The 24,033-nt window shown below is 66.9% G+C and overlaps 2 protein-coding genes across 16 annotated transcripts in view; one reads left to right on the forward strand and one right to left on the reverse strand.

Moving 5' to 3' along the window:
* Positions 1 to 11,644, forward strand: part of ARHGEF11 (Rho guanine nucleotide exchange factor 11) — a 75,749-nt gene extending 64,105 nt beyond the window's left edge. For 7 of the 8 annotated variants that reach the window (XM_045086702.1, XM_004778460.3, XM_004778463.3 and 4 more), the window contains 19 exons: positions 1,282 to 1,461; positions 1,556 to 1,603; positions 1,751 to 1,938; positions 2,148 to 2,294; positions 2,559 to 2,638; positions 2,742 to 2,867; positions 3,261 to 3,378; positions 4,030 to 4,208; positions 4,532 to 4,607; positions 4,694 to 4,861; positions 5,256 to 5,346; positions 5,830 to 5,955; positions 6,293 to 6,348; positions 7,373 to 7,591; positions 7,771 to 8,073; positions 8,946 to 9,056; positions 9,719 to 9,927; positions 10,144 to 10,330; positions 10,692 to 11,644. In XM_045086702.1, coding sequence (XP_044942637.1) covers positions 1,282 to 1,461; positions 1,556 to 1,603; positions 1,751 to 1,938; positions 2,148 to 2,294; positions 2,559 to 2,638; positions 2,742 to 2,867; positions 3,261 to 3,378; positions 4,030 to 4,208; positions 4,532 to 4,607; positions 4,694 to 4,861; positions 5,256 to 5,346; positions 5,830 to 5,955; positions 6,293 to 6,348; positions 7,373 to 7,591; positions 7,771 to 8,073; positions 8,946 to 9,056; positions 9,719 to 9,927; positions 10,144 to 10,330; positions 10,692 to 10,750 — 2,671 coding nt within the window. In that variant the 3' untranslated portion in view covers positions 10,751 to 11,644. The remainder of the gene's footprint in view (positions 1 to 1,281; positions 1,462 to 1,555; positions 1,604 to 1,750; positions 1,939 to 2,147; positions 2,295 to 2,558; positions 2,639 to 2,741; positions 2,868 to 3,260; positions 3,379 to 4,029; positions 4,209 to 4,531; positions 4,608 to 4,693; positions 4,862 to 5,255; positions 5,347 to 5,829; positions 5,956 to 6,292; positions 6,349 to 7,372; positions 7,592 to 7,770; positions 8,074 to 8,945; positions 9,057 to 9,718; positions 9,928 to 10,143; positions 10,331 to 10,691) is intronic. The other variant, XM_004778465.3, reaches the window with a different exon arrangement.
* A 20-nt stretch (positions 11,645 to 11,664) lies between these two features.
* LRRC71 (leucine rich repeat containing 71) lies at positions 11,665 to 23,454 on the reverse strand. 8 transcript variants are annotated; one of them, XM_045086703.1, is made up of 15 exons: positions 23,083 to 23,454; positions 19,805 to 19,954; positions 19,364 to 19,489; positions 18,909 to 18,984; positions 18,655 to 18,732; positions 16,925 to 16,993; positions 16,570 to 16,729; positions 16,390 to 16,473; positions 16,214 to 16,303; positions 15,642 to 15,785; positions 15,429 to 15,519; positions 15,025 to 15,113; positions 13,714 to 13,897; positions 13,343 to 13,464; positions 11,665 to 13,011 (listed from the first exon to the last, which is right to left on the reverse strand). In XM_045086703.1, the coding sequence occupies exons 1-15, from the start codon at positions 23,240 to 23,242 to the stop codon at positions 12,943 to 12,945; spliced, it is 1,692 nt and encodes a 563-aa protein (XP_044942638.1). In that variant the 5' UTR covers positions 23,243 to 23,454; the 3' UTR covers positions 11,665 to 12,942. The 8 variants fall into 8 exon arrangements, with proteins under 8 accessions (XP_044942638.1, XP_044942639.1, XP_012904438.1 ...); XM_013048984.2 differs by lacking the exon at positions 11,665 to 13,011 and adding an exon at positions 13,024 to 13,249 and having other exon boundaries at positions 23,083 to 23,448; XM_004778459.2 differs by lacking the exon at positions 11,665 to 13,011 and adding an exon at positions 13,024 to 13,249 and having other exon boundaries at positions 13,714 to 13,825; positions 23,083 to 23,446.
* Positions 23,455 to 24,033: the final 579 nt, after the last annotated feature.

The raw sequence follows: 24,033 nt of genomic DNA on the forward strand, positions 1-24,033 counted from the left end.
AGACATCACGTTTTGGGAATAAGGCGAGGCCTTCTGCAAACCTGTGTTCTTGAGGCTGCCGGGGAGCGAACTGTGCCCTGAGGCCCTCACTAGGCTCCTGACTCCGCGGTCGGCGGAGCCCTTGGCCTGGCTCTCTCTGCGGCACAGTGGGGCCGGGCTCCGCAGGTGAGAGGAGCCCCAGTTCCAGAAGGCAGCCTTCCTTCTAGGGACGGGGCGCCGGAGGTGGTTGTGCCCTGCTCCTGGGGAGGAGTTCACTCACCCGCGGTGCCCAGGAGGAGGCCGGGCGGCGCTCACTGGGCTCAGGCGGCCACTGTGGGGCGCTGGCGAGAGTGCTGGTGGCAGGCTCGGTTGCAGACGCTCTCGCTGACCCCGGGGGGCGGGGGGTGTTCAGAGGCGATGGGCTGGCAGTGGTTCCTAACCCTCAGGACCCCAAGGGCAGGGAAGCTCCGTTTGGGTCCTTGGTGGTTCGGACAGACGGGTTCTTTTCTCTGCGGCAGCCTGCTGTACGACCAAGAGCTCCCCACGTGGGTGGAGATGAGTGACAAGCAGCAGGGCCGGGCAGGGAGGCCCCACCCCGGGGCCGTCAGGGGTCCGCGGTGCCGGCCGCCACTGCGGGCCTGCAGTGCAGGACGCGGAGGAGAGCAGTCCCGGCCGTCGGTCGGCCTCTCACGTCCCAGAGACACTCTGTGGCCAAACGTGGCTGCCAGGGCACAGCTTCCTGCCATCAGAAGCCAACCCCCCGCTCCCCCCCCCCCCGCCCCGCGAGCCGGCCCGCCCCCAGGAGGGGAAGCAGAAGCTGGGAAGCGAGCACAAGACAGGGACGGGAAACCCTGCGCCACGGCTAGGGCAAGAGGCCAGCAGCGGGTAGACCTTGTGCCAGGCCTGCCAGTGAGGAGGCTGGCCTGCGTGTGAAAGGGTAGCATCTGTCCCCCTGGTAGGAAATCCCAAAGAGGGAGAGCTCTGCCTCCCGCAGAGTCCGAGGTAGGGGCTGACCTGCTCCAGAGCCAAAGGCAAGGGACACTGGCCACCACACGGCCCGGGATCCGGACCTCCAGTGCCCACAGCTGTCTTGGCAGCTCCGGTCTCGGTAGCTGTACACAGCACAAGTCTGGTCTGTTGGTCCCGGATGTCCCTTGTCCTCTGGATGGAGACTTAGAGCAGCAGCAGTGGTCACTGGGAAGTTCAGGCCCTGTGGGTTGGGGGTAGAGGGCCCCTGAGTCAGGGTCACAGGTGTAAGCCGTCCAGGCTGTCAGACCCTGGGTCTCTTGCCCTGCTCCCCAGCTCCCGCTCAGAGATCCGCCTGGGCCGCTCTGAGAGCCTGAAGGGCCGGGAAGAGATGAAGCGGTCGCGGAAGGCGGAGAACGTGCCGCGCTCTCGCAGCGACGTGGACATGGACGCGGCCGCGGAAGCTGCCCGCCTCCACCAGTCAGCCTCCTCCTCTGCCTCCAGCCTCTCCACCAGGTGAGCAGGGTTTGGGCAGCTTGGTGGCAGGGGTGGTGGGGGGCAGGGGTGCTCTCTCGGGGCAGCGGGTGCTGAGGGCTGACTTCCTCCACAGGTCTCTGGAGAACCCGACCCCTCCCTTCACCCCCAAAATGGGCCGCAGGTGAGTGAGGCGCCCGGCTCCGAGCGGCTGGTTGGGTGTACGCATCCGTCTGCACAGCTGGAGGTTTCCCCCGGGCGTGGGGCAAGCGGGTCGGACTGGCTGTTGGGGGCGCCCTTCCTCCTCGCGGAGCCGGCCCTCTCCCCTCAGGAGCATTGAGTCCCCCAGCCTGGGGTTCTGCACAGACGCCCTCCTCCCGCACCTGCTAGAGGACGATCTGGGCCAGCTGTCAGACCTGGAGCCGGAGCCAGACGCCCAGAACTGGCAGCACACGGTGGGCAAGGACGTGGTGGCCGGGCTAAGCCAGAGGGAGATCGACCGTCAGGAGGTCATCAACGGTGAGGGTGTGCGCCGGCACTCGGGCAGCGCCCAGGGGACGCGACCGGCTCCGCGTCGCGTGCCTTCCCCGGGGGCAGCGGACGTAGCCCCTGGGACGCCAGCGCCCGAATGCCTCAGCAGTGAGGCGGTTGGGGGTGACAGCCGTCCCTGCGGATGCTTGCTGACGTCTCCCGCTCTGCCTTCCTCCGTCCCGCGACGCCCCGCTCAGAGCTGTTTGTGACGGAAGCGTCCCATCTGCGCACACTCCGGGTCCTCGACCTGATCTTCTACCAGCGGATGAAGAAGGAGAACCTGATGCCCCGAGAGGAGCTGGCCCGGCTCTTCCCCAACCTGCCCGAGCTCATCGAGATCCACAGTGAGGGGCCCTCCCCCCACCTGCTGCCCCCCCCCCACATGCCTGTTCCAGCTGGCCTCCAGGTCTCTGTCCCTTCTCCACCACACACCAGGGCCCCCTGGAGCAGCGCCCCTCGCCAGTGCTCCCTGGCCTGGAAACCAGCCTTCCCCTTTCCCTGGACCCTTTCCTGCCCGGCACTGGTGCCACGGGTACCCTCTGAGGGTGGCGCCGGGTCCGGCCACATAGCTTTGCCCCAGGCCCCTGTGTCCCTTCTGTCCGTCCCAGATTCCTGGTGCGAAGCCATGAGGAAGCTCCGGGAGGAGGGTCCCATTGTCAAGGACATCGGTGACCTCATGCTGGCTCGGGTATGCCCAGAGGAGACGGGTCCCCTTTCCCACGGCTGCACAAGTGGCGGAGGAGGGTATGGGGCAGGCATGTGACGCCCAGACGGTGTTCCTCGTGCCGCAGTTCGACGGCCCTGCCCGGGAGGAGCTCCAGCAGGTGGCCGCCCAGTTCTGCTCCTGCCAGACCGCCGCCCTGGGGCTCATCAAGGCCAAGCAGCGCAAGGAGAGCCGGTTCCAGCTGTTCATGCAGGTGCGCCCACGGCCAGCAGGGGAGCCCCGGGCCTCCCCCGCCCATCCACGCTCAGAAACATGGCCTGGTGCCCGCTCTCAGGACAGACCGCTGCTCCCAAAAAGGACCTGATCCGCCGTCAGGAGGCCCCGTTCACTCCCAGGGCCCATGGGCACGGAGGCAGTACCCAGTTCCTCGTCCATAAAGTGGGCATGGCAGTCGCACAGGGGCGCCTGTCCGGCCACCCCCTTCCCTGGGTTCCCTGCCTGGCGCCACCCACCTTCCCCTAAATACTTAAGGAGTTGCTCTCCAGGATCAGGACCCACTTGGAATTTTCACATCCATCTGGGGCCTGAGCCCATTGGCCGGCTCCTGACTGGGCTGACCTCTCCGTCCACGTCCCCATCCTTCCAGGAGGCTGAGAGCCACCCCCAGTGCCGACGGCTGCAGCTCAGGGACCTCATCATCTCAGAGATGCAGCGGCTTACGAAGTACCCCCTGCTGCTGGAGAGCGTCCTCAAGCACACGGAGGGTAGGGCGCCGGGCGTGTGGCCCCACGCAGACCTCCTCCGAGCGCAGCCCTGCTTTGTGACCTTGCGCGAGACCTTCCCGGTCTTCAGGGTCTGCTTCCTGGCCTCATTAGGGTCCGTCCAAGAAAGCGATCACAGCTGTGCCCTAGGGAAGATCAGGTGTTCAGAGTCGAGAGGAGGGAGGGGGGTCCTCCAGCCTGCGTGGGGTCTGAGGAAGCATCTGGATGCCTGCGGGGTTGGCACATGAACTCCCCCATGACCGTGGTCCCAACCCATGGCCAAGGCACAGTCGGCACCCACCCTGCCTATCCCCCTGTTGGATGCCTCCGTGCCCTTGGACTTGGGGTGTTGGAGTCTGGGTATGGAGTGGCCCCCCGGAGGCTGTTCCTGCCCCCAGCTGGTCCCCGGCCCTGCCCCACCCACATCCCCAGAGCTGGTTGCAGGCCAGGCGGCAATTCCCACGAGCTGCTGGTGTGTTCAGAGAGGGGCGGTCTGAAACCGAGGCCCCTCTGTGGCAGAGACCCCTACGTTTGAGGGCCTCAGTTAGGCAAAGGCAGCACCCCGTGCCCATGCCTGCCAGCTCGCCAGGTGCATCAGGCTTTGACGGGCTTCCCAGGCAGGAGCCCCTGACTGCCACCCCTGTCCCGCCGCAGGTGGCACCCCTGAATACGAGAAGCTCTGCCGGGCACGGGACCAGTGCCGGGAGATCCTCAAGTACGTGAACGAAGCAGTGAAGCAAACAGAGAATCGGCACCGGCTGGAGGGCTACCAGAAGCGGCTGGACACCACGTCCCTGGAGAGGGCCAGCAACCCGCTGGCCGCAGAGTTCAAGGTGGGAGCAGAGCCGGGGCCTGGAGGGACTCGGGGCGGGTGGCATGGCCAGTCTGGGAGGGGGTGCCCCAACGGGACCCCACGCACACCCAGGCAGACAGCCCCAGTGGCAGGACCAGATGCTGGAACCTAGGGCGCTGGAGAGGGAATGAGACAGGGTCGGGGCAGGGAGGGGCCTTGGTCCTACCCATGCCCCACGGGGCTTCCGAGCAGAGAGGGCTTCCTTCCTGCCGCTGGCCCCCAGCTCCTCCGCGGGGCGTCTGGCGCCTGGGTGATTCTTGCATGAGCTCGATGAGCGAGCAAGTGAGTGGCTTCTCCCTCCAGAGCCTGGACCTCACGGCCAGAAGGATGGTCCACGAGGGGCCCCTGAGCTGGAGAATCAGCAAGGACAAGAGCTTGGGTAGGTGTCTGGGCACGGGGGCCGCGGGCTCCCCCGGGGGTGGGGATGGAGCAGCCGGCCCCTGACGGCAGCCCTCCCCACCGCAGACCTGCACGTGCTGCTGCTGGAGGACCTGCTGGTGCTGCTGCAGAGGCAGGACGAGAAGCTGCTGCTCAAATGCCACAGCAAGACGGCGGCGGGCTCGTCGGACAGCAAGCAGACCTTCAGCCCCGTGCTCAAGCTCAACGCCGTGCTTGTCCGCTCCGTGGCCACCGGTACCCACAGGGGTGGGGGCAGCCCAGGGTCAAGCTCCCTGCCTCCCCTGCGGACCCCCTGAGCCAGAGGATGGGGCCGGAATGGGGCCGGAGGGCATGGGGGGGGCGGGTCTCATGTCAGTCAGACAGGCAGACAGTCAGGAAGGAGCCCCGGGACAACGCCTGCCGTGCCTCTGGGGCTCACAGGCTGGGACAGGGACTAAGGCCCTGTGCTCCCACCGTGTTAGGAGCAGAGGTTGGGGATGGCTGTGAAAGGGACCTGTGAGGGCCCGTCCCAGCGTGGGCCCCACGGGGTGCACTGACCCAATGTGTGTCATGCCGTGGTCGAGGGTCCGGGCTCCAGGGCTGCTGTCCCCTCCGTCGCCCGCCACCGACCCTCCCCTCCCCCACACAGACAAGCGGGCCTTCTTCGTCATCTGCACCTCGGAGCTGGGCCCCCCCCAGATCTACGAGCTGGTGGCACTGACGTCGTCAGACAAGAACACGTGAGAATTGAGGGGGCCACGCATAGATGCTTTCCCTTGGCCAGCGGGGACACCGCAGGTGCAGGGGGCCCCAGGGCCATTGTCCTCGCCCGAGTCCAGTGTCACCAGCGCCCCTTGCTCTTCTCACTTCTGCCTGCTGCCTGCCCTCGGGGTGTGTCCGCCCCTCTAAGCTCCCTTCATCCACGCGCCCTTGGCAGGCGCCTCCTCCTGGGCCGACACCCACCCACCCCATCTCTCCTCTCGGCGGCCTGGCGAGGTGGCGTGACTCAAAGCACAGACTGGTGGAGTCCCACGGCGTCTCGGTGTCAGGGCCGTGCTCCGAGCGTGGGTCTGGCCTCTCCGGTCGTGTGGAGGGAGCGAGCCGCTGGGCGGCGCGGAGCCCAGAGCCCGGCAGAGGCGGACTGTTCGCGGCTCGCTGCCGGGTGGTGGAGGGGGTGTGCCGCGGCCTCGTCCTCACCACAGTCCTCTCTGCTCCTGCCACAGATGGATGGAGCTTCTGGAGGAGGCCGTGCGGAACGCTACCCGGCGCCCGGGAGGTGCCCCTGCGCTGGCCCATCCGCCGCCCCCGGGCACCCAGGCGCCGGCGCAGCAGAGCCCCACACCCAGCAGGTGCTGGCCCGCGCCCTCGCTGCAGGCCACCTGCTGGCTGCTTCCGAGCCCTTCCCACCTCGGCTGTCTGCCCCGTCTCCTCTCCCCCTACCTGGCTATCCTGGAGACCACACGGAGGGGGGTGCGGGGTATACGGTCAGGACTGGCAGAAGCCAGCAGCATCCGCCCTCCCCACGAGGTTGCCGGCCAAGGGCAGGTGCCGGAGCCTTACACCTCCCTGTTCGGACCGCCCCCCCGGCTGCCTGTTCTGATGCAGGAGGCCAGGAGGCATCCGAGACCTCACCCCTTCTGGCTGGCAGAACCGCAGCGGGTGACCACTGGTGCCTTTTTCCCTCAGGGTCCAGCTCGATGGCTCAGAAGTATTCCACAGTGAACCAGAGGAGCTGCCCGGAGGTATGTGCCCTGAGCTGTCTCTGCAGGACCCTCCCCCGCTTCCGCCGTCCAGTGTTAGGAGGGCAGGTCAGGAGGTGACGAGAGAGGCCCTTGGGGCCTGAAGTGTGAGGTTTGGATAGAACAGAGGAGTGAGTGAGCAGGGGGTCCAACAGACCTGTGCGAGTGTAGACAAGCTCACGTGGACAGAGAGTCTTTTTTTTTTTTTTTTTTAAGATTTTATTTATTTGACAGGCAGAGATCATAAGTAGGCAGAGAGGCAGGCAGAGAGAGAGGAGGAAGCAGGCTCCCCGCTGAGCAGAGAGCCCTATGCGGGGCTCGATCCCAGGACCCTGAGATCATGACCTGAGCCGAAGGCAGGGGCTTAACCCACTGAGCCACCCAGGTGCCCTGGACAGAGGTTCTGACCCTGGCTCTCTGGGGACAGGTGTTTGGCCATTGGGTGGAGTCCAGGGGCCCTTGCTTCCTGCTCCTGGGCATTTCTGTGGAGAATGACATGCCGGGGCGACAGCGTTCCCGGGCTGGGGCTGGGGAGGAAGGGTACGGGGTCCCACTGAGCGACTCTCTGGGGAAGGATGTAGGGCGCTGGGTTTAGAGAGAGACCTCCAGGCGGGCGTCTGCGCGGGTCCCTTCATGCCTCCTGCGGGTCTGTGGCCACGGGCCTTCTCCGGCTCTCGGTCTGCAGTGTAAGCGGCGCCCCTGCCCACCCCTGCCGTGGCCTGCGCTCTGCTGTCCCCACGCCTACACCGCTGCCTGCCGTGTTTCTCACAGAGGCCCCTGAGTGCTGCGGTTCGTGGGTGTCTCCCACTAGAACTTAAGGTCCCCATGGGCTGGACCCGTGTTTTGTCGCTACTGTGGGCCCAGAGTCTGGGCCAGTGTCCGGCCGTACTTGGTACTCAGGAAGCATCAGTAAACGTCCCCAGAGTGAATCAGCCAGGGTTCCGGTTCCCCTTGATCCAGAGCTGGGCACCGGGTCAGCCCCCACAGATCGTCCCCCCACTGGCTCACGCCACCCTCCCCCCCGCAGCAGGCCCTGGGCCCCAGCAGAGGGCGAGGGGGACGCACCCGGTCCTGCCGGAGGATTCCGAGCGGGAGGGCAGCCTGGAGGAGGAGCTGGGTGCCCTGCCCCATCCCTCCACGTCTGCGGATGGAGAGCACAGGGGTGGCCGGACGAGAGACCCCATCCTCCTGCCCCTCCCAGGCCCTCTGTTCACGGAAGGGCTGGCCGACTCAGCCCTGGAAGACGGTGAGTGCCTGGTGAACCCCTGGTCCCTCCACCGGCCCGAGGGCTCTCCCTGCGTGTTTGAGGAGAGAAGGGGCCCAGACGGTCGGGACCCCGTGTCCCCACGCCAGCTCCGGCCCGTGGGAAGTCGGGGAGAGGACACGCCCCATGCTGGGGACACCACCTCCCTTTTTCTCCTCCAGTGGAAAGCCTGCGACACCTCATCCTGGAGAGCCTGCTGCAGGGTCAGCGCCCTGAGGACGACCTCACCCCTACACCATCCCTCGGGAGCAGCACCTGTCACCCCGCAGACCCCGGCTCTCCAGGGCACGGCCTCCTGGGGGTGGAGGAGCCGGAGCAGGGGGACGCGGCTCTCCGCTCCCTGGAGCAGCTGCCCCCGCGGGCCCGGAATTCCGGGATCTGGGAGTCTCCCGAGCTGGACAGGAACCCCGAGGAGGAGGCTCCGAGCGCCGAGGCCACAGGACGTTACCAGGTGGTGAGAAAAGGTAAAATGAAGGGACACACCCCCCGTGGAGACAGACCCACAGCTCGCCGGGGTCAGGGCGAGTGCAGGTGGCGCTGAGCATGCGGAGGCCGGCGCGGGGTCCCGGGGATGACGCTGCCGCTGCGCAGAAGCTTTGGGGTCGGAGGGTTTCAGAGCCTGTCCCCTGACGTCTGTGGGACCCGAGACCAAGGCCGAGCCCCCAAAATGACTGAGCCTGAGGACGGCTGCAGGAGCCAGCTGTCCCGGAGAGTGTCTGCTCTGTGTTTGAGGAAGTCCTGTGGCTCCCCTGGGGGCGCTGCACCACCCACTCACCCCACCCCCCCCCCGGCACCGGGCAGACACTGGGCAGCTGCTCGGGGCACACGGAGGGCCCCGCGGCAGGGGAGGATGCGTGGCGAGCCGATGTGGAGGACGGAGGCCATGGGCGAGGGCAGCCGGAAGAGCCGGAGCTGCTGGGGTGGGGGCTCGGGTGGGCTCTGGGCAGGGCAGGGAGCCAGAGGGAGGAGAGGTCCCCGCGGCCGTGGGAGCGGGGAGGAGGCCCACGGAGCGAAGCCGCAAGAAGTACTGGGGGCGGCGGCCAGGGAGGGGTCCGGCCTCCGCTGCATTTCTGGCCCTGTCTGCCCAGGGCCCCCCGCCCCGGTTTCTGGGAACTGACTTTCCTTCTCTGCCCTTCGGTGAGCTGGTGGACGGCTGCTCTGCAGCCCTCTGGGCGCTTGCACGCGTGACCCGTGTTCACTTCATTGTCCCTCTCTTGCTCCTCTGCTGCCTTCCCTCACTTTTCCGCTCCCCTCTCCCCTCCCCTGCTCTCCCTCTCCTGCTCTTCCTCCCCCCTCCCGCTCTCCTGGTCTCTGCTCTCCCTGGTGGTGGTGGCAGCTGGTGGCGGCACAGATGCAGCGGAGGTGGCGGGCAGCAAGGCCAGGCTCCCCGAGAGCGGCCGGTCAGGGCCTGAGCCACCCGACGTGGAAGGCGGAGCAGAGGCTGCGGGTAACGCACTTCCCCTTGGACCCAGAGCCAGACCAGGATCAGGGTGTGGGCAGAGCCAGGCTTCGGGGGTCGACCCCTGCCTGCATTCACAGGGTGTTCCCTGAGAGCGTCTACGGGGGAGGAGTAGCACCCAGGGACAGGGGAGAGCCCAGGCCCTAGTCTGGAGACCGCCTGGAGCAGAGTCGGGATGGTGGGGAGGCCTAGAGGGCCGGGAGCCCCGAGTCTTTGGTGTCTCCCCTTCTCCTCTCCTCAGCCCCGTGTGGGCCAAGGGGTCTGCGGGATCCCGCGGAAGAGGGTGGTGGGGGCGGGGGCTGCGCGGACGTTCATCGGCAGAGCTTGCGATGGGGCAGGCATGAAGGAGCCTCCTGCGCTCCTGTCCCCGACCAGTGCCCCCCTCTCCCACCCTCCAAGGACGGGGGTCACTCCCGATTCCCCAGCGGCCGCCATGAGCATCCTTCCTCCGCAGGGGCCATCGGGAGGGCTTTCTGGAGGAGGAAGGCCTTTGGGGGGTGACGGGCGGGCACTGTGAGGCCAGCGTGCGCTGAGCTGGATCACAGGGCGCCATCCCCGGCCCTGGGTCGGTGCGGGGTGCCCTGGGGCACAGGAGGTGGCTCCCACCTCCTCCGTATCCCCCTCACCTCCTCCTCTCGCCACGGGGACAGGGAACTGCTTCTATGTCAGCATGCTGGCGGGACCCCCGGACTCCAGCACCGAGCCCTCGCAGCCTGACAGCCTCCCTGCCTGGCAGCCTTGGGGAAGCAGGGGAGGTCGCCGGCGCCCTAGCCACTCTGCACCCAGCCTGGCCCTCAGGGACGTGGGCAGCATCTTCCACACCATCGAGCAGCTCACCGTCAAGCTCAACAGGCTCAAGGTGGGCCCAGCGTGGCAGGGGGCGTGGCAGGGTGCTCAGTCCCTGTCCCAAGACCCATCGCCTTGAGGGAGGGGTGTCCTCTGGCCTGGGTCCTCCCCACAGCTGCCCAGGAGCACAGAGCCACCCGGGGGCATGGTGGGGGAGCGGCAGCCGGGCCCCTTCCCCAGGGCCCTGCCTCCCAGGACCAAGGTCCGACGCCCCCTGCTACCCTCCCAGGACGTGGAGCTGGCCCACCGAGAGCTGCTCAGGTCCCTCGCGGGAGAGTCCGGCGGCACCACGCCCGTGGGCAGTTTCCACACGGAGGCGGCCGGATGGACAGACAGCTCCCTGTCACCTCCAGCCAGGGAAACCCTGGCCTCCGACTCCAGGGACAGCCACCAGCCAGGGCCGTGCTCGGAGGATGGTGAGCGAGGCAGTGTCCTCTGTGGGGGCTGGACGGGGTCCTCCTCCTCCCTGAGTCCGTGAATTCATCCCCTCAGCTTCAGAAAGGGATCTGCAGGGAACCCCCGCAGGAGCTCGCCTAAAAACTGGAAACCCTCTTTGGATTAGAGAGAGAAGGCACCAGGGAGCAGGTCTCCCTCCCGAAACCTGCTCCTACAGGGCGGGCCAGGACACAGCTGCCCACGGGCTCAGGGTGGACAGGAGTGTGGCGCTGCAGACGGCCCTCTCCAGGCCGCAGTTCCAGAGGGACGCACTGGGGCGGGCGGGGGTTGTCCCCCACGACCAGGCCAGCTCCTCAGCTGTCCTCCCCACCTCCCCCACAGGCTCCGACACGGCCCTGGAAGACGGTACAGCACTCACAGCCTCGTCCCCAGGACTGTAACTGTCCCCACTCCTCTGGGGGATGGCCCGAAAGGGGCACAGGGCAGTGGGAGCCAGGACCTCCTTGTGGGCCCGTGGAAGATGGGTCCAGCCGAGACCCCAAGGGCGTCCCGCATGTCGCTTGGTCTGCTCAGGTCCAGGTCCAGTTTGAGCATCTCCCCTGCCCTCCAGCTCCTCCAAAGGCCTCTCCTGAGAATGCTGAGTGCATCTGAAAGGCCCCCCAGACACAGAGGTGAAAGGAGAGGTGTCTGTGTGAACGCACTTTCTCCCTCCCTCTCCCCGCAGGGCCCCAGGGCTGAGGCGGGCTCCCTCCGCCTCTCCCCTGTCGTCGTTGTCACTTTGGTTTCCTATAAATATGTACGTACTGTATGTGCATCTCGCTCTGTAAATAACTTTGACCCATTTTGTTTGTGTTTTGGGGGCCCGGAGGCAGGCCCAGAGGGCACAGCTTGCATCTCCTAGCTAACAGGCCTGCTCCGGGGTCAGGGCGTGAAGGGGGAGCCAGACCCGAGCACCAGGTCCCCCGTGGGCAGGAAGGCGGCCCAGCCCACCTGGCTTGAGAGCCCAGTCCCTGTGGCCTGAGCCGAGAGCCTCTCTCCCCTCCCAGGACAGTCCTCTTGGGGGGAGTTCCTGACCCCACCTATGTCCACCGTTGGCCACGCTCTCCCTAGGGGAAACCAGTGTATCAGGTGCAGCCCCGAAAACCGGACCCAGGAGGTGGGGCAGGGGGTTCGAATGCTGGAGTCCCCACATTAACCTGGGCCCATCCCCGGGGCCATGGCAGCTTCGGCCCCTGTCCCCGTGCCGGCCCCTCCTCACGGCCTGGTAGGATATACACACTGTGCTAGGTGTATATATACGTATATATATAAATATATATATATAATATATAAAATATAGAGATGGAAATGACTGTTTTCCTGTTAAAATAATGTATACTCTTTTATTTTCTTTCTCTCATGGTTAAGTTTTTTTTTGTTTTTTTTTAAGAAAAGTTAAATATTCTTCAATCGCGGTGGTATGTGTGTGATTTCTGGAACTGCTTGGATAAAAGATTCTGTGGTTCTTAGGATTGGGGGGAAGACACAGGAGGCAGCCCCCACGCCCGGCTTCAAGGCCCCAGGCCCCAGCATGGCTGGAGACACCAGGCCCAGAGCTTCCGACATGCACTCACTGAGCCACCATCGGGCCGACCACGTTCCACGGCCCCTCGGCCGAAACGGGGAGAGACAGAGCCCACACCGTCGAAACACACACAGGCAATGGGTGCAGTCGGGAGACCCCTCCACGAGCCCCCTTAAGGCAAAATGGGGGCCGGGGGAGGCAGTGTCCGAGGCCTGGCCAGTCCTCGCTGGCCTCCGCCTCTGCTCTGTCCCAGCACTCTGACGGGACCCAGAAGCCACGTTTTCCCCAGACCTCCGGCCCTTCTGCCTTCACTGACCACCCGAGGGCCAGATTCCCTTCCAGCTCTGCCTCATGCTCCCTCCCAAACCTAGCACGTGCCACCTGCCGACCCCACGGGCTTGGGATCCAGGGGGACATCTGGCACTCCCCCCAAGGAGCCCTGCTGTGTGCTCGGGAAGGGGAGGGGGACCCTCAAGCTGGAGCTCAGCGGCCAGGTACCCAGAGCTGCAGAGCCTCACCAAGCCTCGCAGAGCAGGAGTGGGGGCAGGGAGAGCGCGTCTCTGTGGGCTGAGGGGAAGGCCAGGTTCCATCTGCCACCACGCTCCTCTGGCCTGCCCGTTGGGGCGTCCCTGGCTTCGGGCTGCCATCACCTGCGGGCAAATGCACTGGGCTTTGTGGGCTTCGAGGTGCTTGGCCTTTGCCACGTCGATGCCCAGAGACTTAACACCCTCTCCGGAGTAGCCTTCCAATTCTCCAGGTCCCTAGCCGAGTCCCTATCTCCGAAGTGACCGGGCGCCTGAGCCGACAGGGAAACGCAGAAGAGGAGGGGCCTGCAGTGGTGGAGCCCGAGCCCTCCCCGAGCCCCTTCACCGGGCCTGTCCAAGGTCACCCCACCGCGTCCTCTGAGACTAGAGGCTGAATGCGGGTCCTCGCGTGTCCCGTGTCCTCCAGGGAACACAGGCAAAGAGCAAGATGCAGGCCCCAGGAGGCAGGAGTGTGGTGGCCCCGGCCGCCCGAGCCTAAGGGCCCGATCTCATCCCAGGAGAGCTGCAAAGCCCTTCGGCCATTTCAGGCCACGTGACAGGAACAGACGCCGAGTCCAAACCTTCCGTGTAGTTCTGGAACAAAGTCTTCAGACTACAGCAGGGGGAAAGCACAGCAATCACAGTTTGTTTAATGACTGGAGAGCTCCGCCAGGGAAGCCAGGCCACCAGCACTAGGCAGCCCCGGGTGTCAGAGGGAGATGGGGGAGGGGCTAGGTGGAGGCCGCCGCCGGCTCCTCCTCTCTGGGCTTGGCCTTGCTGATGGGGTCCCTGGGCAGCATCAGCTCCTGGATCATGGTGTACGTGGGACATTGCGGGGAGAAGTAATTTTTCTGAGGGAGGGAAAGGAAGGTGACAAGGGGATAATGTCACTTCACTGGGTTTTCCAGGTCGGGGCAGGGGGTGGGCAGGAACGGGGCACTCACCGCCAGGGACAGGCACAGCAGCCCCACGGGGCCCTTGGCCGCGCTCTTGGACTTGGAGAACTGGGCCTGGTGCTGCACGGTGGCCAAGAAGCCCTCCAGCCCCACCTCGGTGATGCGGTTTCCTGGTGGGGGGAGAGACCCAGGTGGCCCCCCGCCCCTGCCCCTCACCCTCTGACGCCCCTCTGGCCTTCCTGCCTTGACCCCCGACCCCCGTCTCTCCCCCGACACCAACTGCCAGAAGCAGGGCCTGTCCCGCTCTCCCCCCGAGCCCTGTGTGGGGTGGCTCTGCTCCACCGAGTCGGGGCTGCCCCCCACCTGCTGCATGGGGCCCAGGTGGCCGCAGGGGGAGGACAGCAGGGGCGCTCACGCACGGGTGAGGTTGAGGTGCAGAAGGACCCTGTTCCCAGGCATGAACACTTTCCCCTCTCGGTGCTCCACGGGCTCCAGGAGAGGGTTAACCACCTCTGAAGGCTCGGAGACCAGCTGCTGAAGCAGGAGGACCCCTGCAGCTGACCCGAGGGGCTCAGCCCACGGCTGCGCTCTCTGTCCTCCGTGCTGGGGGTACAGAGATAAGCCTGCACCCCCAGAAGGAACCCTGGAACGTGAGCCGGGAGCCAGGGCGGACACACACACACACAAACACACACCAGAATCTGTGGGGCCCAGAGGAGGCCCCCAGCCCAGAGCAGCGCCTGGGGCAGGTCCCCAGGGCCACAGCTGAGGAGGTGGAGGACAAAGGCCATCCAGGCAGAGGAAGTGGCCAGAGCAAGAGCCAAAGCGTCGTGTGGCACTGGGGTTTCCCTGGGCACCCGCGGCAGCGATGAGGGCCGCGCCTGGGAGAGAGGGGGCGCCCACAGAGCGGTGGGCAGCGGCCGGGGGGATCAGGATGGGCGGGACAAGGTTGGGGGGCGGGGCGGGGTCTGGCTGGCTCCGGTGCCAGAGCTGAGCCGCCGCTTCTGATGTCCAAGCCCGACGTTGGGCATGGAAATTAATTTTTTTAAAAATTTAATGCAGCCCCAGCCCCTCTCCGCCTGACCTTCCTCTCTGGTAGGATCCTGTCTTGATGGCAGACAAGACTCCCAAGAGAGGCCCTTCCCTGCCTCAGAAGGGGAGGACACAGACCCTGGGGCAGCTGAGGGCGGGGGCAGCAGTCGGGAAGGCTCCAGAGTGAGGTGTCAGACCCGTCCCCAGGAGCAGGAGCCCTGCACAGGGGCGGGGGGGTGCGCAGGGGGACGAAAGACGCCCTGCCTTCCTGGGGGGCTGCGAATCGGGCGCGGAGGACCGGGGAGAGGGAGCCCAGCCGACGAGAGCCGGGACCGGCTGGCCGCGCCAGGGCCCCGGGAGAGTTGACAGAACAGGGAAAGGCGAGCCCTGAGCTCCTACCCGCCCCCCAGCCAGCCTGGCCGGGACGGGGGTCACGCGAGGACCGTAGGACATGAGTGGAAGCCGGAGAGACCCTCCAGGAGGGGCTGGCCACATGCACCTGAGGGAGGTCCCTGCCGCCCACCACGCTCCCCCCCCCCGCCCACCCTCCCCCTGCCTCCCCGCACCCACCCGGTTCCCCCCACCCCACGCCCAGACCCTGGGGCCCGCCGGGCTCCCTGAGCTCACCCCACATGCCCCCGACTTCCTGCGCCCACCCCGCCGCCAGCGCCCACCCCGCCCCCCGCCCCGCAGCCTACCTCGGACTCCAGCAGGAAGCTGCGCTTCTCTTTGTTTCCTATCTTGGGCCCCTTCCCCTTGTTGGGCTTCTGCTCCGGGATGGTGACCTCTGGAGTGGGGAGAGGGGCCAGAATGCACCGCCTAGATGGTGCCATACTGCCCGGGGGCCCCAGAGGGCACGGGCTGGACCAGGAGGTTCGCGCCTCAAACCTTGGGACGGGGTGCACGGGGAAGAGAACCCGGTGGGCGGGTCCCTTTCCTCAGGCCAGTGCGACGGGGGTCCAGGCAGGGGACATGGGGTGCGCAGTGTTGGGGGCAGAATGGGGGAAACCGGCCCAGAGACCGCGCGCCCCAGAGGACCAGCACTCAGGAGCCCGCGCCCCGCCCCCCGCTAGGAGCCGCGCCCCAGGGCAGCCCCACTTACTCCCCTTGGAGGCCTTGGCGTCGTCTTTCTTCAGGGTCCCCTGTGTGGGTGACTGCCCTGACCCCGGCTTCTCCTCTCTCTTCGCCCCGTCCTGTGCAGCGCAAGGAGAGAGCTGAAAGCCGGGCTTGCCGGGGTTGTCCCCAGGCCCTCCGCCCTGCGACCGCCTGCGCTGCGGGGCGCCTTCCTCCAAGGCGTGGCTCGCCGCACACCCACCCCTGACTTATCCTTTTTCTTGCCCAGGCCTTTCAGGGTCTTCGTGGCGGGCGTCTTGTCTGGCTTCTCCGACAGGGCAACATTGCTGACCCCCGTGAAGGGGTTCTTCTCGCCTTTGGAGTCCCCGTGTCGGGAGGAGGAAGGCTGTGCTCACAGAAGGGAACGGATGAGCGGCACCCCCTCCTCAGGGCGGGGTGAGGGGCCCCCCATGCCGGGCTGGCAGCGGGACCCACAGCACCCCACCCCATCTCCGGGCCTAAACGCGGACATTGCTGCTGCGGACGCTGGGCTGGGGGCCCAGACTCGCTGGCTGGGAGGGAAACCCGGACACTCCCACTGCCCCTCCTCCGCGTCAGTCCTCTCCGCGGCCCAGGGAGCAGCCGTCCCACCGGTGGGCAAACAGCTCGCGCTCCGGGGCTGGGACCGGAGCCATCCCCTTGGCTCACACGCCGCTGGCCGCAGCTTGGTAGGAGACAGAGCGCAGACGCCCACCTGGCCTGCGCCAAGGAGCGACGACGGGCCAGGCCCAGGAGAGGCCGGCTTAGGATGGGCCAGGGGGCCGCAGGGCTCACCGATCGAGAGCGCTCCTGAGACCCCTTTTCCAGCAGAAGGCGGCGGCGCTCCACTACCTCCGTGTGTGTCAGCTCAAAGGGGCGCAGGACCTGAGGCAAGCGGCCACTCAGACGCCAGCCACCAGCCCAGGGACACCCCCCCAATTCCTCGGCAACCCCCCCCCCACCGCACCCACCTCGGCCAGCTTCAGGGCGCCCTGGTCCTGGATACGGTTGTGCGCCAGGGACAGCCAGAGCAGGGCGCGATTCAACCTGAGGCCCTGGGGCGGGGGTGGGGAGGAGCACGTGTGAACCACTGCCCTCTGCCCCACTCCTGGTCCCCGGATCCCAGCTCCCAGGTCCCGCCATACACGCACATCGGCGATGTAGCCAGCGCCTGCATCCCCGATGTGGTTGAAGCCCAGGTTGAGTGAGACCAGGGAGCGGTTGCAGCTGTGCAGTGTGGACAGAGCCTGGCCCAGCAGCTGAGCCCCGTGGTCGTCAATGTCGTTGTTCCGCAGGGACAAGTGGGAGATGCTGCCCGTGGGGTGGGGAGGGGGATTCGCTAGGAACATGGGGTCGGGGCTCGCCTCTCTGGGGGATCTGACCTCTGAGGGTGAAGGGGCAGGAATCGTGGATCCGTAGGCAGGTGGGGGAGGGCAGGGAAGGGGACACTAGGATTACCTGGCCTGGGGAACCGGCCCAGAGATGGGGGCGAGAAAAAAGTCTCACGTGCTGTCCAGTGCCATGAGCTTGTGATAGGACTGCTCGGGCAGCGGGTTACCCTCCAGAGACACCTTCCTGAGGACAGGGAAGGTCTGAGAACCAGGAGGCGCCCCTGGGGCCAGGGAGGGAGAGGTGGGGCAGAGAGGTGTGGGTCTCCGGGACGCAGCTGGGAAACAGACTCAAAGGATGGCCTTCCAACAGAGAGAATTATACAGGAGAGAAGTGTGGCCGCGCCGGGGGGGTCACTCCCCAGCGATAGTGGCCCGTGGTGACTCGGCCTCTGGGAGGATTCCTGTGACCACCACGTGTGCCCCACCAGAGGGTGGCTGGACCTGATGACTCACTTCTGACCAAATGGGATATGACAAAAGTGGTGAGATGTCACTTCTAAGTTCAAGTTCCAAAAAGACTGTGGCCTCCACGTTAGGGGCTCCGTGGAAAGCGCGGGGCTGTCCCTGCAGGGAGGGCTCGTGCTTCCGGTGGGAAGCCAGGGGACAGCAGCTCCAGCCCACGCTCCAGTGACAGCTCCAGCCACCCCACCCGCCTACCCGCCCCACCCCCCACGGAGAGATTTGTGAGTCAGGAATAGGGAACAGACCGGACCGGACCACCACTAGCAGTGCCCCCTCCCACAGTGCCCAGGGATGGGAGGGGGACGGAGGACCTTTCCCAAGTCACAACAAAAGCTGAACTAATGGCACGAAATTTCTCTACTTAAAAATATTCTCCCAGGGGGCGCCTGGGTGGTTCACTGGGTTAAAGCCTCTGCCTTCAGCTCAGGTCATGATCTCAGGGTCCTGGAATCGAGCCCCTCATGGGGCTCTCTGCTCAGCGGGGAGCCTGCTTCCTCCTCTCTCTCTCTGCCTGCCTCTCTGCCTGCTTCTGATCTCTGTCTGTCAAATAAATAAAATAAAATAAATTCTCCCACAATTTAGTATCACTTTCAGCCTTTGGGGCCGGCTCATCTTTCACCTAAGCCTGATTACAGTCATTTTAAGTGATTTGATTATGTTCATCTTATTTTTGTATCTTTCAACGAACGCTACCATTTTGTTTCTACTGGCTAATTTGTTTCTAATTGCCACATGGACACAAGTGATGTTCCATGGTGTTCTCTATGCAATGTTGAGGACCTCCAGCTGCAGAGGACGCCATCCCTGCCCTGCAGACACGCCCTTCCCCATGGAGGGAAGAGTAGGGGCGGGGCGGGGGGCGGTGGCGGTGGGCGAGGCGGGCGAGCCAGCGTGAGGCCCCGGGGTTTGTTCCGCGAAGCAGGGTAAGTCCAGCCTGCTGGGGGAGCCTCGGGAAGGGGCGCCCAAACCAGCTTTGCCAAGGGCACCTGGAACTACACCGCCTTACACCTCACACTCGCTCCTCTTCCTCTTCACAGCTTTGCTCAGCATCGCCTCCTCCAGGCAGACTTCCTGTCTCCCCGTTCTGCACCCGAGCAATAGGGGGACTGCGCCTTACCTGCCCCCACTCCGGTGGTGGGCCCCAGGCCCCAGGCAGGAGGGAAAAGCTCCAGGAAGAGAGTGGATGGTGGGGGTGGGGGGGGGCGCGAGGAGGGACGGAGCCCAGAGGCCAGTCTCTCCAGGCCCTGGTGAGGCAGAAAGGGGACCCGCTTCTTCTGGTCCGACTGGAGCTTCAGAAATCAACACAGCCCTGGGCAGGGATGCCGCTCTCCTCCCCAAACTGCCCACCCGGCCGGGGCCCGCCCACCCCCTCTCCTCTCAGACCTGAGCGTGGGTGCGCACAGAGGCAGGAGAGCGATGAAGGCCGTCAGGGTCTTATCGGTCAGCCCCACCTTCCACAGGCTGGACTCGGGGGTACAGAAACCCAGCTGGAGCCTCGCCTCCGCCTCCCCAGGCCCCTCCGGCCGCGCCCTCCCTTGTGCCCCTCCCCCCACAGCCCCGGGGGTTCGCTCTCCCAAGCCGCGGAGGCAGCGGCCGCACCCTGGCCTCCTGCCCTCCGCAGCCCCGCGTCCCCTCACTTGATGGCCTGCAGCTGGCTGAGCGGAGGCAGGCATTTCGAGAAGATTCCCAAGATCCGCTCCTCGACCTTCCAGCCTGCGGGCGGAGGAGGGGGAGGCGCCTCAGCCGGGGGCCGAGCCCGGGGCGGGGGGGGGGGGGGGGGGGGCCGAGCCCGGGGCGGGGCGGGGCGGGGGGGGGGGGCCGAGCCCGGGGCGGGGCGGGGCGGGGCGGGGCGGGGGGGGGCCGAGCCCGGGGCGGGGCGGGGCGGGGGGGGGGGGGGCCGAGCCCGGGGCGGGGGCGGGGGGGGGGGGGGGGGGGCCGGGCCGGGGCGGGGGGGCGGGGGGGGGGCCGGGCCCGGGGCGGGGCGGGGGGGGGGCCGGGCCCGGGGCGGGGGGGGAGGGGGCCGGGCCCGGGGCGGGGGGCGGGGGGCGGCCGGGCCCGCGGCGGGGGGCAGGGGGGGCAGGGCGGGGCTCACCGCGGATGAAGACCTCCTTCACCGACTTGTCCTCGGGCTCCAGCTCCACCTGCACCGTGGGCCGGAAGAACACGTACTTGCTCTCCAGACTGTTGAGGCTGCAAGACCCCGACAGGCGCTGATCGTCTGCAAGGCGGGGTGCGAGGGGCCCGGGTGAGGAGCGAGGAAGCGGAGCGGCGGTCCGTGGAGCGCACGGACGTACCGCTCAAGTGGGGGTGGCTCCGGCCTGGGGCGCAGCGTCTCCGGCCCGCAAGCGGCGTGGGCCGGGCTTGGGGAAGGAAGCCCGGAGACTCACCCACCTGCACCCCCGCCGCGTGGGACCCTCCCCACACGGCCGCACTCACTGCCCTGCGCCCCCGCCATTCGGCCCGCCCGGCGGTGCGAGGCTGGCTTGCACCGGGCGACCCCGGCAGACACCCCCGGGGCTCCCCGGGCACTCACCTAAGGCGGGCTTTTCCGACATCGAGGCCGAGGGGACGAAGGCCGGGTGCGGGCGAGGCCGGGGGACAACTTTGGGGAAGTCGGTGTAGCCCGAGCGCGTGCAGAGCTCAGCGAAATCCGTCTCGAGGACCCCGGTGCACTGGTACTCCTCTGCGGGGCGGCAGGGGACGGCGGCTGTGGCCCGGGGTCGCCACCGGGGGGCAGCAGAGAGCAGCGGGCGCCCTGGGGGTCCCCGGCCCGCCCGGACCGCGCCGCCCCGCGTCCCCAGGCTCGCCCGCCGGGGGTGGGGGAGGAGGGGGTCGGGGAGCGCGGAGCAGCTGGGGCCCCTCCTCAGGAGAACGTCTTCACAACCATTTTCTAAACGTAAGATGCGTTGTAGAAACCCGCAGCGCCAACAGCGCGGAATCCAGACGCCGGAGAAGGGGCCAGAAGGGCGCGGGCCACACACATCCCGGGGCACCCAGCCTCCGTGCGGCACCTCCAGCCAGCCGCGGGTCAAGGCCGCTTCCCCTCCGCGGCCCGCCCGCCGGGGGTCCTCCACCTCCCACGGGGTCGCCCGCACAGCCTCCTCCTCGGTTCCCTGGGACGGCCCAGGGCCACGCGGGGAAAGAAGCCCAAGCCCGCTGCGAGCAAAGGCAGGAGCCCAGGAGCCCCTCTGCAGCCCCAGCCCGCCCGCCCCGCCGCCGAGCGCCCGCAGAGCCTCCGGCGTGCGTTTGTCCCGCAGAGGCGTTCAGAGCGCTACACCCGCCCGCACTCTTCTAGATGCGCCGGGAACGTCGGTTCACTCCAGAGCTCCATCAGCGCGGACAGGTGCCCTGCATATCCCCTCCGGAGGGCGGTGCTGACGCGAGGCAGTCCCCAGAGGCCCCTGCTCTTTCCCGCCTCCCCATGGGCATCCAGGGAAAAAGTGCTTCCCGGAGCCGGGAAGGGGTGTCCCCGGCACTTGGGAGAACCGGGAGGCAGAAGGGTTGGCCCGGCGCCAGCCTGCTCTCCCAAGGGCCCGGCAGCCTGGAGCCCCCCGCGAACCATCACTCCCACCTGGCCGCGGTGGGGGGGGCGGGGGGTTGCAGGCCGAGCCCGGGGACAAGGACTGCCAACAGCAGGAAACCTGCCCGCAGGCAGGAGATGGTTTGGGAGCACAGGGGCTCCGCGTTCATGGGGACAAGAGAGGGTAGAGGGTTCTTGTGGCAAAGGAGGCACGTTCCTCCCGCGCCCAGCCATGGGGAGAGCAGGACATACAAGTCACCCCAGGAGCTCCCTGGGCAGGGCCACTGAGAGGAGGCTCAGGGTCCCGGGGTAACCCCCTCGCACAGCAGTCCTCCCCGTACCACCTGCCTGCAGGAGCTGTTCCCCTGCTGGGGGAGCCCCTCAACCCTTCCTGCTTCACCCACACCACCTTTCTCTAGGGCAGACCTTCTCCAACTCGAGCAGCACCTGGAGAACCCATCAAAATAGTTTCCTGGCCCGCCCTCGCCCCACCGGCCGGCCCTAACTCCGCTGGGCCAGGGGAGTCCCGGAAAGTGCATTTCTAACAACTTCGCAGCTGGTGCCAAAGCTACTGGTCCCAGGACAGCGCCCTGAGAGCCGCCGCCGCTGCCCTAGGAGCCCGCTGCCCGACAGAACATCGCGGGACAGTGCTCGCTTCGGCAGCACGTGTGCCGAACTTGGCGGGACTCGGAGATGCTCTGTGTCTGCCTGGAGCCCGCGGTCCCCTGGGGGACAGTGCCGCTCCGACAGGGCCTTGCTCTTGCTCCCTCTCTCGCACACTCCCACCTTCCTCTCACTACAGACCTCACCTTTGCCCTTGGAGAAGCAGAAGCCAGCAGATGGCGTCTCCTCTAACCCTTCCTACTGCTGCCATCACTCTAGCTGAGGCGCCAGCCCAGAGCCCTGCTTCCGCCCCACGCAGCACATGGGATCCTCTGACCGCCATGTGTTCCTGTCCAGCATCCCTGGGCAGTAGTCACCTGCATTCTCTCCCCGCCATTGGCTGGGCCAGTCAGGCTTCCCTGCCAGCTGCACTCCCCTAACAGCTCTGGGCTGGATCCCGAGTGCTCTGTTCTTCCCTCCTGCCCAGGGGACCTCAGCAGCTCCCAAAGTCACACCTCCAGCCCTGCGCTCTCTTGAGTGCTCCAGACATGTCCAGCTGACAGCCCCACCGAGGTCTTCTCTCACATGCCCCCCCTCCAGGCTTTCCTGGCTGAGTGAGTGGCCCTCCAGCCCACCTACTGGCACCTGGGAGTCCTCTTCTTCCCACCGCAGCCAAGACTACGAACTCATTACCAGGAAGCCTAACCCGTTCTCCCTCACTGCTCTAGTCCAGCTGCCACTGTGCCCCAGCCGGACTACCGAAACCCCTCTCCCTCCGTCTCCCTGCCTCACACTCCCCCTCCGTGCCATCGTCCATACAGAGTGGTGTGGGGGGACTGGCCCCTGACCAAGGTCTGACGATCACAGCCTCTTCCCGTGTTGGTTTCCCATGACCCCAGGGACAGCAAGCCCCTGTCCCCTTTCAAAGCAGTTGGATCTGAAGCCAGAGGCCTTCCAAGAGGGGCTCCTGGCTGGCTCAGCTGACAGGGCATGTCTCTTGATCTCAGGGTCATGAGTGTGGAGCTTACTTTAAAAAAATATATATATATCCTTTCCATAAATTCCCCTTCATATATCATCGGTTTGGGTTGGGGTTCCAAGGGACAGAAGCATATGCTTACTTGTACGCTGCCTGTGGTTTTTTTTTCCCCAGAAAATGTAAATGGACTATGTGTGTATTGTTCTCTCCCTACCCAAAAAGTGATTGTTGAATGAGTGAGTGAACAAAACTCCAAGTGCCCTCCTGGTGGGTTCCCGGGCTGCCCTGCCCTACTTCCACCCCCTGCCCCGGGACCACTTGTCCCTCCCTGGGCCCTCTTCGCTCGTGCATCCTGGCACATCTTATCGCATTTGCCAGTCCCAAACCACAGTGTGGGTTTTCTAGGATCGAGTTCAAGTCAAACATCAGCCAAGCTGAGTTCCAGGAGCCGGGCTGGAAACGCTGTGATTTCTAAGGAGAGAGCCCAAGGCCACGCTGCCAGTAGCCGTTGGCACATGCGCGGAGCGGGTAGTGCACCTGCTGAGCACAGAGCTGCTTAGCATCAGGGACGCCACGACTGTCCCCCGGCTCCGCTGGCGCGCGCACCAGGGCGTCGGCCCGCACGACCCGTGCAGCGCGCCGGGCACGACGACGGCGCCCACCCGCCCTGGCAAAGCCGAGCGCGCGAGGAGCCCGGCCGCCCGCCTACCAGGGTTCTTGGGCTCCTCCTCGCCCACCGGCTGCAGAACAGTGACCGGCTTCTCCTTGGTCGCGCGATCCCCCTTCTTGGTCACCGCACCGGACGACTTCTGGGTCCCGGGACGCGGGGCCCGAGGGGAGACCCCGGGCGCACTCGCCTCCCCCGACATGCCGGCGCGGTCCGCGGCGACTCTGGAACGGCCCGGCGGGCGAGGAGGCCAGACAGGACTCGGTGGGGCCGGCTCAGGGGACGGTCGAACCGGGGGTCTCTACTCCGCGGCCACCGCCCTCCCCGCCTGCGGCGGCGCCGCCTCCGCGTCTCTCTCCAGGACAACCGTGCGCGGCGGGCCGGCGGGCGGGAGCAACCGCAGAGCGCGCGGGGCCACCCGGGGGCGCCGCAGAGCCACGGCCGGGGGCGGGGGACCTGGGGGCGGGGGCACGGCTGGGGGCGGGGCCACAGCCCGGGGGCGAGGCGAGAGTGCGGAGGCGCCGCGGAGCCACGGCCGGGGCGAGGCCACAGGCGGGGCGGGGCGGGGGAGCCCGGGGCGTTGCAGAGCCGCGGCCGGGGGCGGAGTCACAGCCCGGGGCGGGTGCTAGGGGTGGAGCCACGGCCGGGGCGGAGCAGCCGGGGGCGGGGCCCCGGAGCGAGCGCGAGGGAGGAGCGGCGTCGGGGGCGCTCCGAGTCCACGCGGCCCGCGGCGCCCTGGAAGGCCGCGAGCCTGTGAGGGACGCGGCATTCGGGGGGAACTGGGCGGAAGAGTCGGTGGGGACAGATCCACTTCCGCGGCGCTGTAGGAGAGGGTCCTCGCGGGAAAGGCGCGGCGCTGGGCTGGACCCGTCTAGTTAGCGTCTGGGAAGCGTGGGCAGTTAGTAGATCCGGATTCGGTGTCCGCGGGTAGTGTAGACCCTGCCTGTTCCACGGCGGCGGGCCCCCATTTGAGCGGCCCCTCTCCCGCCTGCA

Source organism: Mustela putorius, unplaced genomic scaffold (genome assembly GCF_011764305.1).
Source record: "Mustela putorius furo isolate JIRA1106 unplaced genomic scaffold, ASM1176430v1.1 tig00000997_pilon_pilon_pilon, whole genome shotgun sequence".
NCBI classification, from domain to species: domain Eukaryota; kingdom Metazoa; phylum Chordata; class Mammalia; order Carnivora; family Mustelidae; genus Mustela; species Mustela putorius.

What these genes read in the sequence shown, in the direction of transcription:
- LRRC71 (XM_013048984.2), bottom strand. Translation starts at nt 23,242, where the DNA reads ATGTCGGGGGAGGCGAGTGCGCCCGGGGTCTCCCCTCGGGCCCCGCGT. An exon ending in GCGCCCTGAAGCTGGCCGAG is followed by an intron (nt 16,304 to 16,389) that starts GTGGGTGCGGTG and finishes CGCTTGCCTCAG; the next exon opens with GTCCTGCGCCCCTTTGAGCT. An exon ending in GCTTCCTGCTGGAGTCCGAG is followed by an intron (nt 13,898 to 15,024) that starts GTAGGCTGCGGG and finishes CTGTACCCCCAG; the next exon opens with CACGGAGGACAGAGAGCGCA.